We start from the raw sequence: 20,855 nt of genomic DNA, 5'->3' as shown, positions 1-20,855 counted from the left end.
ATTTTCTCATTGTACCTTTCTTCTCATCACAATAGACCAGTACAGCAATGATGGCCAAGAACCCTACCATATGCAAATGTATACAATTATATGCAAGATCAAGAAATTAGTAACTTTAGTTAACATTCAACTTGGTTCTTGAGGAATTCTGGAGTTTCTGAATAATAAAATAACTACTACTCTAACAGGGTCCCTTCTCCTAGTATGTTAACAAGGCATTTAGGTTCTAAATCCAAGCAGAATCAACAAATCTACATTAATTAGCAAAGTATCAATTCACATCATAAATTAACTACTATGATAAATCTGATTCCCAGTTAGCAAAGATCTCTTAATATCCAAGGGATGAAAATGTATCAAGAACAAATGAACTTTTCAACAATTTAGTGATAGTTGCTCAAGTGAACCAGAATGAATTTGGATTCAAATGGAGGAACCACCTAAATGAAAGCAGCTCATAATTAGTCATAAGCAGGTCTAGGTAGGCAAGAAAAATAGAACATGAAGAGATTAAGTGAATTAACCCTAGTCATAAAGTAGACCACAGACAGAAAACACAAAAATGTAGAATATACCTGAGAAGCAATAAAATTAGAAAATGTATGTGAAAAATATAAAACCATACAAACACAAATGCCATTGAGCAAAGCTAATTTAAATATACTTACAATGTCCTTTTTTCTCTTTAAGGTCAAATTTTGCCCAGCCAAACCAAGTCTCCAGTCTTATACAATCAAAACACATAAATAATGGTAATGAATCCACTGCTGAGAATAAACCATACATCTTACAGGCAATAAAGGTAAACAGCTACTAATTTTGCCTTCCATCCTACCCTTTCCTCTAACTTAAAGAAGTAACCCATCAAAGAGCTTGATAATCAAGAAAATGAGGTCTAGGTAGAAGCACATCATCACATATGCTTACTTGTAAGGTATGTGAAGTAGAGTTTGAGGCAACTGGATGGAGAGGTGATATACAGAGAGAAAACAACTGAAAAAGGAGCATTAAAACTTCTCAAGTTTTCAAGAGATTCATTCATTCAATGAAATGGTGGGAATAAAAAGTTAGGAAATGCAAAGATAGAAGGGAAAGGAATAAGAAGGTAATACTGTGAATTGGTTTTCCATTTCTAACTTAGTTTAAATTTGGGTCTAATGCAGTAAAAAAAAAAAAAAGTATATTTTAGATTATGAGATAAGTCTGCTGAACTTATAAGAGAAAAAGTTGGCAATGATCCCCATGAAATTGTAGGTAAAACAGGATAGGTTAGAGGTTCACCATCAAATGAGAGAATGTATATAAAGAGCATGACACTGTGCCTACCCAGCACATACAAAATGCTCAAAAATTGTAGTTATTATAACATAAGATTAGTATAACCTCTTCCTAATTTGAATTTTATTTAAATATGCATATGTGATGTATGTGTGTGTGCGGAGAGGGGGAGAGAGAGAGAGGGAGGGAGGGGGGAGGGAGGGAGGGGAAGGGAGAGAGAGAGGCTTTCCAAGAAAATTAGATCTGGCTGAAAACAGAAAAATACCCAGTGAACTATGGTCAGAAGTCCTAACACCTAAGTTCTAATTTAGGTATTAATTAGTCAAGTGGACTAAAGCTATACAATTCTCAGTCTCCCTACTCTTAACTTTGAATTAGTAAAAAGAGCACATATAAACTAAGAGAGGGAGACACTACCTAAAGATTGATTTGCTGCAATTATTAAATAATTTACACAACTTGACTTCAGCAATTCCTTTATACATCTAGAATTTTTGCTACTAATTTCTAATAGCTTTCTTTTATATGCTTAAACTGAAAAAGAGGGCCATAGCATTAGCCACCAAGCTATTAAATAAAATATTATCTCTCACACACACACACCCAGATACAGCAATATTTTTTTTTTTTTTTTTTTTTTTAAAAATATATTTTATTGATTTTTTTACAGAGAAGAAGGGAGAGGGATAGAGAGTTAGAAACATCGATGAGAGAGAAACATCGATCAGCTGCCTCCTGCACACCTCCCACTGGGGATGTGCCTGCAACCAAGGTACATGCCCTTCACCGGAATCGAACCTGGGACCCTTCGGTCCGCAGGCCGACGCTCTATCCACTGAGCCAAACCAGTCAGGGCGATACAGCAATATTTAGTGAAGTCTGGTAGTCCAAGAAGTTTTTACAATCTTGGACCTAAGAAATTGGACAAGGCTTTTCCTCTTAGCTTTGCTCAGAAATCATAATTTTAGGAAATTATCATCTGATATATTCAAGCAATATTTTAAAGTAGAGTGGGCACAGATAAAAAATAAAGCATATGCCCTAGCCAGTTTGGCTCAGTGGATAGAGCACCGGCCTGCAGACTGAACGGTCCTGGGTTTGATTCCAGTCAAGGGCACATGCCCAGGTTGCAGGCTCAGTCCCCGGTAGGAGGCATGCAGGAGGCAGCCGATCAATGATTCTCATCATTGATGTTTCTATCTCTCCCTCTTCTTTCCTCTCTGAAATCAATAAAATATATTTTAAAAATAAATAAATAAAATAAAGCCTATCAACTTTCTAAGAAATGAGACTTTCAAATTCTCTACTCTTGCCTGAGGTCTAGCCAGAAGTAAAACCTTTAACAGCCTAATTGACAGAGGCTCAACACTGAATATTAATGCCAACAAGTTTACTACATAGCCAGTTTCTCTTCCAGTCTTTCTTCTTTTCCCTTAGAAGACTATTAGGGAAATAGTATTAAAATCACTACCCTGGCATGACATCAAATTCCCCAAATGGAACTCTCCTTTTTGAATTCTAATATTAAGGGCTGAAAGAAAGGGAAAAGGGCAGTGAAAAGTAATTTCATATCTCTATAGTTTTCATTTGGGGGGAAAATTGTGCATTGTGGCCTTACCACTTCCACAGAGACTTTAGAGTCTACTAGGAGGTGCGATATGCTTATCTCTGAAGTCACCACCTCTATCACTACTGCGCTGGTCCAAGCTGCCAACATCCCTCACCTAGGCTACTGCAATAATAGCCTTTCAATTGTTTCTGCTCTTTTCCCCATAGCCCCACACATATCATTTACTAAAACCCTCCAATGGCACCCTCACATACATGAAATAAAATCTAGATTCCTTACCATGGCCAATATCATCTTACATGTGCTGCTCTCTACTTTCTCCAAACTTCTTTCAAACTCTCCCCTCAATCACTCTACCCTAGACACCCTGGGTATTCTTGCCATGTCTTGAACATGACAAGCTTCTTGCACTTGCCATTCTCTGTATGTTCATCCAGAATTTAGAATTTACATGGCCCATTCTCTCACTTCATTCAAGCTTCTGCTCAAATATCACCTCTTCAAAGAGGCCTTCCCAGGCCCCTGTGTAAGTCAGCTATACCCTTTATGGAGAAAAGAAATAAAAATTAAAAATCAAGGCACTGGCTGTCACAAAGCTGAGAAATCAGTATACAGTGTGAAGATGGGCAGTGTTTTGAGTGAGCAAGACAATACCGTTCATAACTGGGAGATGTCCCCTTCCATAACAGCCCGAGTTTTAAAACTGCAAGAGGACAGATTCTGATGTTTTCATTTCCATAAAATGCTCCAACAAGGCAACCCTATTTATTGCTATTTTCCAGAATATCCAGCAGAGTGTGGAAGTTGTGTTAATTGGTCAGAATAAAGTAATAACTCAAATCAAAATTTTGGGTGAGACTATGACTCAACAACAAGAGATCACTTGGAGGTTTCTGCTTCCAGGAATGCTGAACAGGCTCCTGCCAGACCCAATCCTCCAACAGATGGTAGCTACAAACTCTGGGGAAAAATACCAAAACAACAAGTACCTGAAGGTACTAGCCAGTGAACAGTGGTGACAAATTATAGAGGGGAGCTGAAATTTAGGAAGGAATTACCAACATGGGGATAACACTATTGCTTTTAACCCGAGAGTAGGCCAGAGTGGTCACCATGCAGAGCAGCTTAAACTCACATATCTTTCTAGTTTGAAGAATAAGAGGGAAAAGTTTGGGGCAACCACAGCGCCTGGAAAGAAAGTAGGTTCCAGAAAGGAGTGAGCCAAACAGGAGGAGCTCCAACTGGGTATAAATTACCCAGTCTCTGGCCCACACCAAAACCATGAATGCTTGGTGCTATTTGTAAGCAGACCAGCTAAAGTCTAAATCAATTGCCTACTAAAACTAAAATAGCAACACTTTCAGAGAAACAAAACAAAATCCAAAGTCTCCACAAGATAACATTCACAATATAAAGTTGTTTGATGTATAAAGAACCAGAAAAACGTGACCCAATCCTAAAAAAAAAAATCAATTAAAACAAATCCCCAAATAACTCAGATGTTTGAATTAGTTGTTATAGTAGACAAAGATGTTAAAGTAGTTATCATTATTTATACTCAATGAAGTAAAGTATACTCAGAATGGAAAAAAGACAGGAAATCTCAGCAGAAAATCAGAAACTATTATTTTAAAAACATGGAAATGTGGGAACTACAAAATACAGTATTTGAAATTTAAATCTGACTGGACTATCTTACCTGACTAGATTAACAGTGGACACAAAAATCTGTGCCCTTGATGATAGATTAATAGAAATTATAAAAACTAAAAAAGTATTTTAAAGAAATGAATAGAACTACTGAGAATTGTGGAACAATATCAAAATGTCTAATATATATATAATGAAGGCCCCAAAGGAGAAGAGGGAAAGAATGGGGCAGGAAAAAATATCTAAATAAATAATAAAATTTCACCAAAATATGATGAGAAACATAAATGGACAAATTCAAGCATAGTGAACTCCAATCAGAATAAAAATCAAAGAAAACTATGCTACATCACCCTCACACTGTTAAAAATAAAATACAAGGAAAAAAATCTTGAAAGCAACCAGAGGGGGAAAAAAAAACATTATATAGAAAAACAAAAATCTGAAACACTATTGATATAGCATCAGAAACAATGGTGGCCTAGAAACAGTGGAACATCTTTAAAAAAAAAAAAAACGGTGTATGAAAGTGGCGATCCCCAGATATTAAGGGGTTTTTTTTGTTTTGTTTTGTTTTGTTTTTCAAGACTAACCTTCAAAACCTTGGCACAATACTACTCTCCATTTGACTTCCATCAAGTATTCTTTGTTGTTACTATCCAGGAGCTAAGGAATCTGACTCAACTGTTTATAAAATAGGCAAGAGACAGAGAAAGAGCAGTCACCCACCATCACCACCTCTGCTCAGAAGCCCCACATCATTCACATGAAAGATCTACTTCAACTGGTGACACTACCCCATCTCTCTGGGTGGAATCCTGTCACCTTGCCCAGGCCCTATCCCATTTGAACTGAAATTCTCTTTACATAAAGCATTTGGGGCAGGAGGGACCAGGAATGGTGTCAGTGAATAACACATTTACTCCAAGCCAGATTTGACTTAGTTTCCCCTTTGTTATGTAAATAATAGGAAAGAATAAAGAATTTTACTATATAAATCCCAGTAGGTACCCCTAAGGCAATCTCCCTCTACTCAAACACCTAGAGCTCAATACATTTCTTGCCAACAAATATCTAGCATTTGTCCCAAGTGCTTAGATGGGAATCTGAGCATAAGAGAAGCACAAATTGTTCAGCATTTTCTGAAATGGCATGTGGGTTCCTGGGTTGATTCATTCAGCCAATATGCTCATTTCAAATCATTTTCCCTGAAAGACTGAAATATGAGAGACTGACTGGGAACCACCCTGCTGCTAATTTTAAAAAAGACCTGCTAACTATAATGTAATGGATAGGGTACATCTGCATCTTAGGTGGAAAAACCACTCCGAGATGCCTCATAATAGCACCTTTTTTCCACAGGAGAAAGTGCTGCAAGTCTCTCTTAACCCTGATACCTGGGTAGTGTTGGCTCTATTCCCAAGAGGTCAGCAAATTAAGTGCTGCCCCAAAACCCCGCTCTCTTTAATACAAAACATAGTCAAAATATTTAGAGAATGGAGTGAAAATTCTCTAGTTTCAAACAGTTTTCTCTTTTGAGAAAGTTTCTGGCATTTTCCCATTAGGCATTATATTATTGCAATAAGCTGCCCAGTAATCATAGAGGACTACTTATTTCCTACCAGAGTTAAAAGAAAGGATTAGTTCTGGTAAGTTCCCTGACAAATTTCGGTCATTGTGAACGGGGTGGCATCAGCTTCTCTACATCCCTATGGAATTCAAAGAAAACACAGGAAAATGGAAAACAAAGGCTGCTTTATTGTCCTGTTTGAGCAGCATCTACCTTTTACAAAACAATTTTTATTTAATTTCAATGACATTCAAAAAGTTGTAACTGAGAAAGAAAAAAGTGAATGGGTGGAAGTCTATAAAGAAATCTCTCCATTTATAACACTTTTCTTGATATACAAGATAAATTCTGGGATCAAAAATTTTTATTTATTTGTTATTTTTTTTAGAGGGTGGGAAGAGGGAGAGACAGAGAGAGAGAAACACTGATGTGAGAGAGACACATCAATTGGTTGCCTCTTGCATGTGCTCTGACCAGGGCCCAGGCTGGGGAGGATCCTGCAACTGAGGTACGTGCCCTTGATTGGAATCGAACCCGGGACCCTTCAGTCCACAGGCCGATGTTCTATCCACTGAGCCAAACCGGCTAGGGTGAGATCAAAAATTTTTAGAACCCTATGCAGTCTTGAATAGTCTCGGATTATAAAATCAATTAAAATAGGAGAAACTATTAGCAGCAGTAGTAAGCAAGTAGCAGCAGTAGTACTAGTAAGAGAGAAAACTTAAAACAAAGATTTGTACAGAAGAAAGTAGGCAGTAACAGCTATAAAACAAAGGGAAATTATAAAGAGGACACAAGAAGCCTTTATTAGTAAAGCGAGTTAAAGCTGTCCAAAATATAGGCAGAATAGCCATACTCCTTCAACATAAAGGAATAAGTAGGAATCAATAATTGGGCATCTTTCTAGACTCTGTACTTGTATTATCTTCTATTCCTCTTTAACCTTAAAGTCAAAGAAGCTAATTAATTTATCAAAGAGCACAAAATGACTATTTAATCCCAGGTCTATATAGCACTGCCCAACTCAAACTTTTCTATTATATCATGCTGCTGCTTAGAAAATATTTCACATAACCAATGGACACGGACACTGGGGCGGTGGGGGCTTGTCCTGGGGGCTGGGAGCGGCAGGGGGGTCAATCGGGGGAAAAAGGAGACATGTAATACTTTAAACAATAAAAAAAAAAGAACTCGAAAAAAAATTTTCACATGAATTAGTTCCTTGATGAAATACATTTTTTAAAAACTGGTCTGGCCCAAACATTTCCCTGCCAGCCAAATTCTTCCTAAATAATACATTAATTTTCTTAAGCGTCTAGCAAAACATGGCTGATCAGATCTTCTGCCTGTCTTTACTACCTTTTTTCTGGAAAGCACCTATGCTGCAGAATAAGTAGTTGGACGTTTACTTAAGACCTGCTCTAAGGCCTCGCATTTAAGAGAAATGGGTAATCTTTTAGATTGTCAAATTTACATCAGAAGTTGGATAAACCAAGTACTCAGAACTAAAACCCAATCCTGCATATTTGGCTATATTTTTCCTGTAAAATACAGCATCCTAACCATGACAAAGAGAGAAAAGAATAAGAACCTACAAGAGACTACAGGAAAGGTTCAGGATTGCCAACTCCCAAATATAAACCCTGACTCATCTTCCAAAAGACTTCTATAATATCCTGATAAATGACACAGGTCTTCCTAAATCCTTTGGGAGGTGATTAAAACTGTAACTTCTGGAGTCAGACATACTAAAGCTCAGCTCCTCCATTACAAATCATGACTTTGAGCAAAATAATTAATCTCTCTAAGCCTCAGCTTCCACAGATATGAAATAAAATAGCAATAAGTTTTATAAATGCTAAATTACATTGCCGAGATCACAAGTGCTTCTTAAAGGTTAGCTTTTCATCATCAATCTCATCATCTTTGTTATGATTAGAAGAAATCTACGGGGTAACTGAAGGGGTTTCATAAGCCTTCGAGGCCAGTATCAATTTTAGTTTGGAGAGTCTTAGAAGATTTAAGGAGTAGCAGAGATGGAATTGGCAAGGCCTGAAAAGAATGAAAAAGCAGCAAGCAGAAATCTCACAGGGAGGAAAAATCTGTATAGGTTAAAAAGGTGAATATATATTATATATGCATTTAGAAAAAAGATTAGAAGTTAAACACTATCCCATGCAATAAAACAAACTGCTCGTTTTCTATTACCATGATGGGGACGCCAATGTCAGGCCACAGAAGATCTTCTGATGGTAGTTTGGGAGAATTCCACACCACCACCACCTTGTTCAGGTAAGGGAGGCCGTTCAATCTCTCTAAAGAGTTCATAAGCACTTCCTCCCGCTCATAAGTCAACATCACAACTGTGAACTGCTCCCGTGGAACATTGCCTCCAAGTGCTGCCTGAAACTCCTTGCCAGAACCCCCAGCTCCACCACCAATCGGCCGAAATCCAGTTCCTGAGCCCAAGAATTTGGCCTCTGAGGGTAACACAGGGTCAAAGGGTGTGTGGGGGAAAAGATGGAAAGGCCCTGGAGCAGAGTTCCAGCTACGGTAAAAGTCAGTGACGGTCAAGGTAAAGTTGCGGAGGTATTTGGGCGAGGCATAAGGCGGCTCAGTTTCTACTGGCCCCAGGTCCAGGTCCCCATTGTCAGCCATGTTGGGGTCTGTTCCCGCCGCCTTGCCTGAACGATGGGGGATCTCAGCTGCTGCCTCTTCCCGGATGGGAGCAGCTGGGATCTGTATTCGAGTCCTAATCATAGCCAGCACGGTATTGAAAATACTGTCAGCGGTTGAGAAGTACGTCTCCCAGAGGAAGCGGCCTTGCCGCCTCATAGCCAGTAGATCACTATCAGAAAGACTTCGTAACAGGAAGTGAACCTCAGTAACACGTGGCTTGGGCACCACCAGGGCTGCCTCATTCCACTGCAGCATGTCATGGTAAGGAAGCTGGACTTGCTCCCCCAGCACAACTGGGACAGCACCAACTTCCAGGGCTTCGAAGAGCCGTGTTGCACATCCGGATGAAATAACCAAGTGAGGGTCCCCAGGAGTGATAATGAGGGCAAAGGTGGAAAGCTTTAGTAATTCTAAGCGGTCCTCCCGCTCCCCACACAGTGCCCACTCAGTAGGCAGACTGGGTTTAGGCTGGTTTTTGCAGGTAAATTCTACCAGGACCTGATCTAGCTTGCTGTCCTGTACAGCTTTTAGGGTGGCAATGATACGATCATCATAGTCAGCTGGGGGGTCACCTTCCATTTCTTCTTCAAAGGATCGGGCCTCCTGAAGGCTGGATCTTAGTGATTCAATCTTCTCACCCTGGAAGGTGAAGAGATATTTCCGCTTAACTGGCACCTGTGGTGGGATTTCCATGAAGTTGGGCTCTGACATGGCATGGACTAGTGGCGATACTACCAAGTCAAAGCCAGGTCTGTACTGGGCAGCATAGAAAGTAGACTGGGCCACCATGGCACGGCCTGTACTGACATTATACAGCAAGTTCTGTGTATCTGACTTCCGTGATAGATTGATGATGACATGATTGTGTCCATCTGTCCGCCAATGTGGTAGAGAATACAACTGCTTCTCAAGTTCAGCAGGCCGCAGCACTACTGGCTCCTGCATCTCTCCCACTAATATCACATAGAGGCAGGCAATATCCGCATTTTCTGTAACATAGATGTTGGCTCGTGCTGTAGCCTGAAAAGCCTGCTTGACCAAGGGATCCACGTAGCTGCCAAAGGCAAACTGGTCACTGTCATAAACATAGACTGGAAAACCAGAGGTGAGAGGGCAGCGAGAATAATCAAAACAATTGTGTAGCCGACAACCCCGGATGACCTTTGGGGGAGGAAGGCCAGCATCGTCCTTCTCTGGGAGCAATCTGATGGGCAGAGAAAGTTTGGGCTGATTTTGGGCCATCAGCTCCTTGTAAGAGTGCTCAGTCTGGCTAATGACATTCTTAAGTTGAAGCAGGTCCTGCTTGGCATTCTCAATACTCTTCTTACAGGCTTCAATCTTTAGGTTCAGCTTGGCAATTTCACTGTTCAGCTCTTGCCTCTTGGCTTCCAGCTGCAACAGCTCTTCACTTACAGACTCACGAATTCGGCAAAGATCCAGCACGTGCTTTACCTCGCACAGCTCATTACCAGCCCGTGGGCCAAAAATCCTCTTGCCGGCCTCATCAGCCTCATCCAGAGTGGTGAGATAATAGTGAGCAATGAGGGGAAAGAAAACCAGAATGATGAAGAGCGTAAAACTGAGCCATGTAAGTCGGATACGGTTAGACCACCGTAACATACAGGTTTGACCTCCATTCCCCACACCCCCATTCCGCAACATGGTATAGCCTGTCATGAGTTCCTTTGTGGCTCTTGCCCCCTCTGATCACGTTGGGTCACTAGCCATAACCATGAGTTTCTAGTAGACAAAACTCAATCTCTTTTTACTCACACGTTTCCATAAGAGTTATTTAGTGTGCTCCCTGTACAAGGCACCAAATAAAAAGGAAATTTCATTTTCCTCAGCTGTAGTTGAAATGGTCTCTGACTCTATTCCAGCAGATTTTAAGTTCTGGCTGTTGACCAAAGAACATGTCCTTAATCTTTATCAAATGGTAAAAGGTACCACATTGTTGAGATGAAAAGGAGGTTCTTGATGATGAAACCCAGGAAAAGTAACCTGGAATCAGATAGACTTTTTCAACAGCCATAGCTCTTGTTCCTTGGTTTGGCTGACCAACAAATATGCATAGTTACTATTCACAGTTATAAAGTAGCTGGTTAGGACAGAAATAAATGCCAGCCTGTTGTCGATGTCATTGCCAACAATCAGGCCTGCAAAAAAAAAAAGAGAACTGTGTCAGTCTTGAAGAGATTATGTTCAACAACCCTGCCCGCCCTCAGTATACTTATAAAAAATCCTTAAATCTTTTTACACACAAACACACCCTTCTTATTTAACTGGATATAGAGCAGCATTAGAACCTATAAAATGATGATCTCATTGATGTTTCTATCGCTCTCTCCTTCTCCCTCTCTGAAATCAATAAAATATATTTTAAATAAATAAAATGATGATCAACTACATTCAACAGAGGACCAAGATACCTGCAACATTTTGTTATTCTAGACTTAGATATTGCCTTTAGTTGAGGAGAAACATCTTCTTATCCAACCATGGTAGCTATGTTCATTCTTAACATGAAAGTTTCCTTTTGAGCTACTTTAAAAAAAAATCTATTAAGAAACTCAGTTTATTATATTCAGAGATGAAAAGAGTTGAACTCCTCTGAGCTTTGCCCAGCAGTAGATGCAGTAATCCTGATACAAAATATATTTTCCAGTTTGCTTCTCTTTTATCATCTGTTAATAGACATCATGTGCTCCTTCTTAAAATATAAATAGTAACTTGGTCTTTTAAAAAGAACATTATACTTAGAAATGAGAGGCATTATTTCTTATCCTTTGGAGACAGATTTGCTCAGACCTTATGCCTTAGCTTTCTAATCTCCCAAAATGGAGATAAGTGTATGGTGATAACAACAATATATTATGTTGCTATGAAAATAAATGATAGAGGATGTGAGGGTACTTCGGCCTAATAAATCTTGAAACAACATTCCCAGTCCTGTTCTCTTATCAAACTTTACTATCACAGGCTACCAAAGCTCTTCATTTAGTTTCACCTCAAACTCAACATATCTAGAACTGAATTCATAATATGCTATGCCAATGAATACTCGCAATTCACTGATTCCCTCTAAAAAGTGTTTACCCCATACTCTTAATATGTCTAAAGTACTCTAAGTATAACTATGGGAGATTCTAAAACGTAAAGAACTCCTGATCTCATGGAACTTCCTTTAGCCTAAGAGATAAGACAAACAAATAGCAAGGGTACTACTACAAGGCAGTATTAAAATAGTACTTCACAGATAATCACTCTTTATAACTTCTACCTTTGTTCAAGATATATTAACTATTAAAGGTTTGAAGGTCTTCTCTCCCTTTAAATAAAAATTAAAAGTTGATGACAATATTACTAAAAGGCTTGAGTATGTAGAGCAAGAGATAAGGACAACAACAACAAAAATATAGATCATGGAAAAGCTAAATTTGGATGATCTAAACTTGGATAATTAACAGCTGACCAAATATCCCAAAGGAATGGAGGTTAATATTTCTAAAGCATTATCCTTTTCATTCCAATGTTAAAATCTTTTTGTTTTCAAAAGAATATTTTCTGCATTTATGAAGAAATCATAACAAAGACAGAATGAATTAGAGGAAAAAAGGAAGGCATAATCCAGGCAGTCCAGCTAATTCATTCCCTCCTTACCATATGTTTAGGATCCTTCTTTTCTCTGACTCATATGGCATTATATTTTGGCATATAATTTCTTGATATAGTGAACTCCAGGGCTTGCTGTCCTGATAGAAAGTAAAAAAGTGACATGCTATTAGAAAAATATTCAATACTGAAGGTTCTATTAAAGAATTTATTTACTGTCCACTATGAAGAGGCTTCCCTTATGTAAATAAGGTAACCATAGAATTTAAGGTCCAAAGAAAGAGAGACACTCTTTTAAGTGAAAAGGGGCACTAATAATAAACAATCCAGATATATGGTTATCTATTTATATGTTCTAAGAGGCAGTAAATCAAAACACTAAAATATGGAAGTATATATGAAGACATTTATAGAAGAAACGATTTATCTGGAATTGGCTTTAAAATAAACAGGATGAGGATGGTGAGAAGTGTTTGGAGATACAGATGAAATAAGTTTAGTTGTGAACTGTTGTTGACACTAAACTGATGAGGATGCATGAGGGTTTATTATATACTATACTCTCTGCTTTTATATATGTTTGAATATTAAAAGCTCAAAAATAGATTACACAGGGTCTAAACAAAATGTTTTTGAAAAGTCATTTGGAAACTGACTATACTTAATCTAATAATGCTAGTGCTACCAACTTATATATAAACAGCAGGAAATAAAAACAAATGTTCTAATGGAAACCAATATTTCAACACTGATTCAAAAGAATGCATCCCGTTCAGGTTTTCTCTAGTTCAGTGGTTGGCAAACTGCGGCACTGTTGACTAATGAGTTTGCCGACCACTGCTGTAGCTGATTCTCATCCTTCAGACCTTAACTTTCTTGACATTCCCATTGAAGTAGCCTTTCTTATGCCCTGACACTATGGAGAGAGATGTTCCATGGCGAGATCACCGCCTGTCCTGCAAGCTGGACCTAGTCCAGAATGGAGGTTGCTTTCCACAAACCCCCATAGAGATTGTCTGATGGGCCCTAACCGGTTTGGCTCAGTGGATAGAGCGTCAGCCTGCGGACTGAAGGGTCCCAGGTTCGATTCCAGTCAAGGGCATGTACCTCGGTTGCTGGCACATCCCCAGTAGGGAGTGTGCAGGAGGCAGCTGAATCGATGTTTCTCTCTCATCGATGTTTCTAACTCTCTATCCCTCTTCTTTCCTCTCTGTAAAAAATCAATAAAATATATTTTTTTAAAAAGAAGAGATTGTCTGATGGTAACTGATGTCCATTCTGACATTAATCAGCACCCTTCCCTTGCCTGCTGATATGTGCTGATTCCTGGAATAGGCTGTTGTCCTGACCTGGTCAAGCATGTAAAGTAATTTCTGTACCTTGTAGCATTATGTACTAATACCTGTGCTATTTCCCCCTGTACCCTATATAATTCTTTGGCACCTGCCAAGCAGTGCGGGGATGCACTGCATCTTGCAGCTGCCCAAGACATGTCTCATATGTAAGTTTCCCTTAACAAATCCTATTAATTACTGAAGTGACCAGCCTCTTTCTTCGGTCTTTCCCTGCCCTCCATTTACAGAGGTAGATTTTCACTCTCAGGGCTTTGCCCTGGGTCTGTGTGTACTAAAAGACACTTTCTGGCATTGATCTATTGATTTTCTTTATAGTATCTTTTCATTTATTTATTTATTACCTACCTTCCCTACCAAAACCTAATCCTTGAGAGCAGGACCTTGTCTGCTTGGATGGCCACTGTATCACTAGTACCCAGCACAGTGTCTGGCACACTATAAGTACTCTTTTTTTTAAATATATTTTTATTGATTTTTTACAGAGAGGAAGAGAGAGGGATAGAGAGTCAAAAACATCGATGAGAGAGAAACATCGACCAGCCGCCTCCCGCACACTCCCCACCGGGGATGTACCCGCAACCAAGGTACATGCCCTTGACTGGAATCGAACCTGGGACCCCCCAGTCTGCAGGCCGACGCTCTATCCACTGAGCCAAACCGGCCAGGGCTGTAAGTACTCTTTAAATATCTGTTAAATAAATGAATTATATCACTGATCACTTCTTTCTACAAACTCTCAGCTTTTTCCTTTATTTTCCATAAAACTGTACTTTCTGGTGTTTCACCTATTTCCTTGACTCATTCCCCCATCGTGCTTTGTTGGCACATCATCCTTGCTCTGCTCATGTCTGGCTAACTGCCTACTACAGTTCCATTTATTCATGCATGCATTTATTGATTCTTGTATGTGCCCTGACCAGGGATGGAACCCGAAACTTTGACATATTAGGATGATGCTCTAACCAACTGCGCTACCCAGCCAGGGTTATGTATTTTATATTTTTTACTGGCCCATTCTCTTGGTTCTCCATCCCAACAGCACTTTCTCTGGTTCATTTCACCACTCTTTAAATACAGTTGTTCCTTCATGGGTTTGTCCTTTGTCCTCTTCTTTCTCTGTCTTCACTTACTAGAGCTTGCCAATTAGCTTCAATTAGCCCCCCTAAATGGATCATTCTCCAATTTACCTCTCTAGCCTTGACCTCCCTCCTGATATATCTTTTCCAATGGTGAGCAACAAAGACATCCACACCTTAATATTGCAAAGGCTGCAAAGGTACATCTCCTAGGAGTATAAGGTTATAGTAGTGTCTTCTCCCGCAAAGAGGGAAAATTTTTTTCAAAATACTTGTACAGTTAGAAATTTATAATTCAGATCATGGCTGATGCCCTACTCTTTACTCTTTCCCTAATCAAAAATAATGTTTGCTCATAAGTGGAAAGTAGAATTCTTGATCTGCTAACCACTCAAGGGCTTAAAGTAAGCTTGATCCTAGAAAGGTAAAATGGCAAATAATTCTAATGTCCAAGTGGTGAGCTGAGAAGTCAAGTGAGGTAGAGTTGCAATTCAGAAATTCTGCATATACTACATTCTCCCTTCATCTTCTCAACAAACCAACGCCCTCTATCATCTCCTCCACTTTGCAGAGCCTTCTCTTCTAACATTCCTTATCACAATGGCAAACTCTTTATTACAGGACCTTACTTTGAAGAGTTTTCAGATATAACAACCATCCTACTGACTTTTCTTTTCTTAAAACTAAAACACTCTGATATTGAAATTTCCTATAATGGATTTGGGATAGCTCTCTGTTTATTTAGGTGTTAATGCCTTTCAACAAAGGTGTATAACTTTTTTCATACAAAAGCAAAACTAAACTAAACTGAGTTGAACAAAGGTAAAATAATCCATGGACGAGAGAAAGAAAACAGAGGAAAGAAATAAGGGAATTGCTGCCTCCATCTGGTCTGCTGTTATGCATTGCATCTGAAAGATATAAAGGGAAATGGGGCAAAAGAGAAGCTGGACACTTTCCAGATGTTCCCAAATGCAACCAACTGACTTGAATATTTTAAATAATTATAATAGCTAACATTTACTGAATTTTAATGTGTGCCAGGTTAAACCTATTATATACCTTAACATAGTTAATATTCACAACAATCCTATGAAGTAGGTACTATTATTATTCCCATTTTGTACATGAAGAAACCAAAGCACAAAGCTTAGGTAATTTATCCAAAGTCATTCACATTGAGTAAAACTTGGATTCAAATCAAAGCAATGCTAACTCTAAGGCCCACACGTTCAATATCTTAATCATTATGGAAAAAAAAAATGCCTATGATACTAACTCAAGGAACACAGTACACAGGCACATCATGCATAAATTACTTTTAGATTATCCACATTACTACTGCTCCACTGAAACCATGGACAATGATTAATTAAAATTAAAAGCACATGGCAATACTACTCCAAAACCTAAAGCCACCTCTATATTCATAATTAAAGCATTTATGTGGACAAAAAAGTGACCACATACTAAAGCTCAGGGAAGGCCTAATTGGTGGGCCTTACAAACTTGGAAACCAAAAGTTACCATAAAGAATGGTCTGAACATAACAATTCCTAACTAAGTGGGTCATGGCAGGTAGTCACATCCTAGGCCTGTAGGTTCCTTCTCAGAGGTCCATCTTTACCTTAAGTGAGCCTGTCTATTATCTTTTTGCATACCTTTACTTTTTTCTTTTTTTATTATTTTAATCCTTATTGTTGAGAGTATTACAGTTGTCCCCTTTTTGTCCCATTGATGAGCTTCCATCCTGTTCCCACTCCACCCCAGTCCTTCACCATCCTACTGTCTATATCCATAGACAAAGCATAAATGCATATACGTTCTTTAGTTAATCTCTTCCCACCTCCCTCCCCACATCCCTCTGAGATTCGTCAGTCTGATCCATGTTTCCATGCCACTGGTTCTATTTTATTCATCAGTTTACTTTGTTCATTAGAATCCAAATATAAGTGAGATCAAATGATAGTTTGTCTTTCTCTGACTTGGCTTATTTCACTTAGCATAATAATCTACAGGTCCCTCCATGCTATGTCAAAGGGTAATAGATCCTTCTCTTTTACAGCTACATAGTATTCCATTGTATAAATGTACCACAGTTTTTTCTTTATCCCTCCATAACATATCTTTAAAATGTAAGAGTAACATGCCTTTAAAATGTAAGCATAATCTTCATTTCCAGACCCCTCAAGGCACAACCACTGCACCAGAGCACAAGACCACAGAACCCCTCATCATTATCTCATTCTCCACACATCATCTATGTGCTGTAATTAACTATCCTGTACCCACCAAAGTAAAAGAAGTGTTTCTCGATTTAGCCTCTTATCCAATCCCAGAGATTTCTCTGCTTTGCTTTCTCCTGTCCCCTTAATCTACCACCAATGGATTTCATGTGAACTTCCTTAAGGCTCCTCCTTTGATTCTAATGTATAAAATAAGCTGGAAATCTGCCATTTTCCAGAGCATTTTTTCAATCAGTTGAGATTTTACTTCCCAGCAATTATCATCAGTTTGGCTCAAATAAACTCATAAAAATTCTCTACAGGTTTGGATGTTTCTTACATTAACATCTACTAAACAAAACAAGAAAACATTTACTCAGAGCAAAATATCTTTGCCTGTGTACCTATGACCTACCTGTGTATCTGTGCAAGTGTAGTATTATTTTCTCCTTTTTAATTTAAATCAAAATTGGCCCATCAAACGGACACAAATCCATTACCACCCAGATGCAGGTTCTATAGAACTGTAAGCACATTGTTGCTGTTACATCCACTGCCACAAGCACTTCAAATTAGGAAAAGATAGTTCGGTACAGGAAATCATTTTAGTAATGTTGTTGAAAGCAATATTTCAAATGTTTGGTTATGTTTTTTAAATGCAAACATCCCAAAAGAAAATCATTTCCTGATTTCCTACTAAGCATGACAAAGAGCCTGCTTCACAGTACCTAGTTCAAAAATCAGGAAGCACTAAAACAAATTTCCTAGTGTTATCACTATTCCTAAGACTCTGACTTCTATTGTTCAAAACAACAAAAGGCACTTTCCAGGAAAGTTAACTGTAGATAAAGAATGACTTGTATTTATGTAATTCACAAGTTACAAGAGAGCAAAACAATGTGTTTTTCATAATACAACCACCACAGTAATTTATTTACTGGATAAACTTAACCTGGTTGTAAAATAAATACAGGCATACTTCAGAGATACTGCAGGTTTGGTTCCAGACCCCTGGAATAAAGCAAGTCATAATCCTTTTGCTAGTGGAGTGTCTTGCCTTCAAATTGTAAAAAAAAAAAAAGAAAAAAACACACACACACATCTATGAAATGCAATCAATCAAAGCACAATAAAATATGTCTGTAGAAAACTGTCAGCAATTAAGAACTAAAAGCAGGTGAGAAAAACTGGTGACATACTGAGTTGAGAGTAAAGATTATGAGGCAATCACAGGACCACAGAGTTAAGCTATCCTTATTACAGGGCTTTTAGGAAAGGAAAAGGGTATTTTGGGGGCTCAAGAGCAGATTTCTAATACAAAGATGTTCCACAAATGCCAACAGCAAACGAATCACAAAATACACAAAAGGAACTCATCAGTAAGTTATAAGCATTCCTTCCACTGCTCAGTTCTATATAGGTATTAACAAGTAAACTAAGATTATTGATTAACCTAGGTCAGTGGTCGGCACTCATTAGTCAACAGAGCCAAATATCAACAGCACAACAATTGAAATTTCTTTTGAGAGCCAAATTTTTTAAACTTAAACTTCTTCTAATGCCACTTCTTCAAAATAGACTCGCCCAGGCCACGGTATTTTGTGGAAGAGCCACACTCAAGGGGCCAAAGAGCCGCATGTGGCTCTCGAGCCGCAGTTTGCCGACCACTAACTAGGTCATCTGTTTAGTCAACAATAAACCTGAACCCAGAAGCCTCACCTCCCAGAATAGGTCCTCAGTTTGAAAATTATGCCACTTCTTACCTGTTTCCCTTCCCATAAATTTGATAACATCCCACAAATTCAAATCCTATTGTCTCTCCAGTTAGCTTTTAGCTAGTTACAATTCAGATTCACAACTCACCTATGATTTTTTTCAAATAAACCTAGATCCACCCAACATTAACTAAGTCAGAAATCTCAAAAGGGGGGAAGGGGGGAGCCCCAGGTGCCTGTAGTTTGACAAAGCCCACAGGTGATTTTAAAGCAGACCACAGAACTTTAACACAAAACCACTGGTCTAGCAAAGAACTAATGACAATCTCCAATCAGATTGATGACATCTGTATCAACGTAATTACAGACAACTGCAATATACCCTTTTCACATAGGACGTCTAAAGACTATATCATACATCTTTGGAAGATGTGGGGAGTAGGATGGATTTTCCACTTTTAATAACTATATTTATATTTATAATGTAGCTGAGATAACACATTTTACATATGTTATCTCATTTAATCCTCACATCAACCATCTGGGGGTAGATATTGCTCTTTCACTTACAGGTAAAGAAGAGTGAATCACTGAGCTAGGTAAATCTTGTTCCAGGACCTACAGCAAGCAAACTGAGGTGCCCAGATACAAATCCAGGTCTATTTACTTTTGTAATTAAGAAAAATATTGGCCTGGCCATTGTGGCTCAGTTAGTTGAGCATTGTCCCATACGTTGATTCCTGGGCAAATGCCCAGGTTGTGAATTCGGTTCCCCGTTGGGGTGCCTATGGAGGCAAACGATAGATGTTTCTCTCTCATATTGATGTTTCTCTCTCTCTCTCTCTCCCTCTCCCTCTCTCCCTCTCTCCCTCTCTCCCTCTCTCCCTCTCTCTCCCTCTCCCTCTCCCTCTCCCTCTCTCCCTCCCTCTCTCCCTCTCTCCCTTTCCCTCTCTCCCTCCCTCCCTCCCTCCCTCTCTCTCTAAAAAATAAAAATAAATGAAAACATATTTTATTTAAAAAGAAAAATATTATCTTGCTGCAGTCACTTCAAAGTACAGCACATTCTGCTCCAGTGAACACATGAAAGATACAAAACCTTGTTGCTGATATGGAGAGTTTTAGTGGTCTGGACAGAAGATCAAACTGGTTTTCTCACTGCTAAAGTCTTACAGATTTAGAAGTGAAGATCAGAATAACACCTATAGTGTTCCATTGGAACTGGAGGTATCAGTGTGAATACCTGATCTAATAAGATTCCTTGAATAAGCAGCTGATTTCAGGACTGGACAAGTAAAGTAAAAATGAGCCTGAAAAATCTTCCTTTGCCAGAAAGCAAAGCAAAGATGTACTCAAAAAAAAAAAAAAAAAGTAGGACATATTTAAAAAAGGACACTGGACCCAGTTTGAAGGAATCCAGCTCCCACTGGATAAATCTGGGACACACTTTAGCTATCTAAATAAATAGTACTACCAACAAATTATCTCCCAATAAATGAGAAACCGTGTATTCATACAGAAATAAATGATTGATTATAAACATACAGGAATGGCAGATGGAGATTTTTTAAAACTATCATTAGTGGCCATCAAATTAATAATTGTTGCAGGAAAGATTCAGCACTGGATAATAAGATTCATTGGTAAAAGGCTGATGAGAAACAGTGTAAAAAATTATATATTGTGGGTCCCGAGAAAGAAGATACCAACTAAGAAGGGCTCCTGGCGGGTTTATTGGTCTCAGAACCTAGCAGCTGTTTCTAAAGAGGGGATCTCCAGCAAACTGCACTTCAGAGAGAAAAGCTGCACTGAACTCCTGCCTGCACTAGGCTCCTAACATCTCAACCAGCCCTTACTACGGAGTTCCTGGAACCAACAGGACGGAGACTTTCCCATCAAACCTGCAGCTGCACAGCTATATCTTCCATCAGCATCTTCACCTACCTATCAGAATAGCTCCATTCTGGCCAATCAGGACGGTGCCTTTTGTACCAAACTGTGAGGATTTTGAGTCCTCATTAGCATGAGGACAGATGAATCAGGGTCTAGGAGTGGGGACTTCTATCTATAGTAGAGGCTCAGTGCACGAATTCATGCACCAGTGGGGTCCCTCGGCCTGGCCTGCGGG

General features: G+C 38.9%; 1 protein-coding gene across 5 annotated transcripts in view; it reads right to left on the bottom strand.

Moving 5' to 3' along the window:
* Positions 1–20,855, bottom strand: part of EXTL3 (exostosin like glycosyltransferase 3) — a 110,208-nt gene that overhangs the window by 23,447 nt on the left and 65,906 nt on the right. For 4 of the 5 annotated variants that reach the window (XM_079773336.1, XM_079773339.1, XM_079773338.1 and 1 more), the window contains 2 exons: positions 12,408–12,499; positions 8,277–10,903 (listed from right to left, as the gene is read on the bottom strand). In XM_079773336.1, coding sequence (XP_079629462.1) covers positions 8,277–10,424 — 2,148 coding nt within the window. In that variant the 5' untranslated portion in view covers positions 10,425–10,903; positions 12,408–12,499. The remainder of the gene's footprint in view (positions 1–8,276; positions 10,904–12,407; positions 12,500–20,855) is intronic. The other variant, XM_079773340.1, reaches the window with a different exon arrangement.

Source organism: Cnephaeus nilssonii, assembly GCF_951640355.1.
Source record: "Cnephaeus nilssonii genome assembly, chromosome: 5".
NCBI lineage: Eukaryota > Metazoa > Chordata > Mammalia > Chiroptera > Vespertilionidae > Cnephaeus > Cnephaeus nilssonii.
The sequence above is the reverse complement of the archived record's forward strand: the minus strand, read 5'-3'. Positions and strand labels throughout refer to the sequence as shown.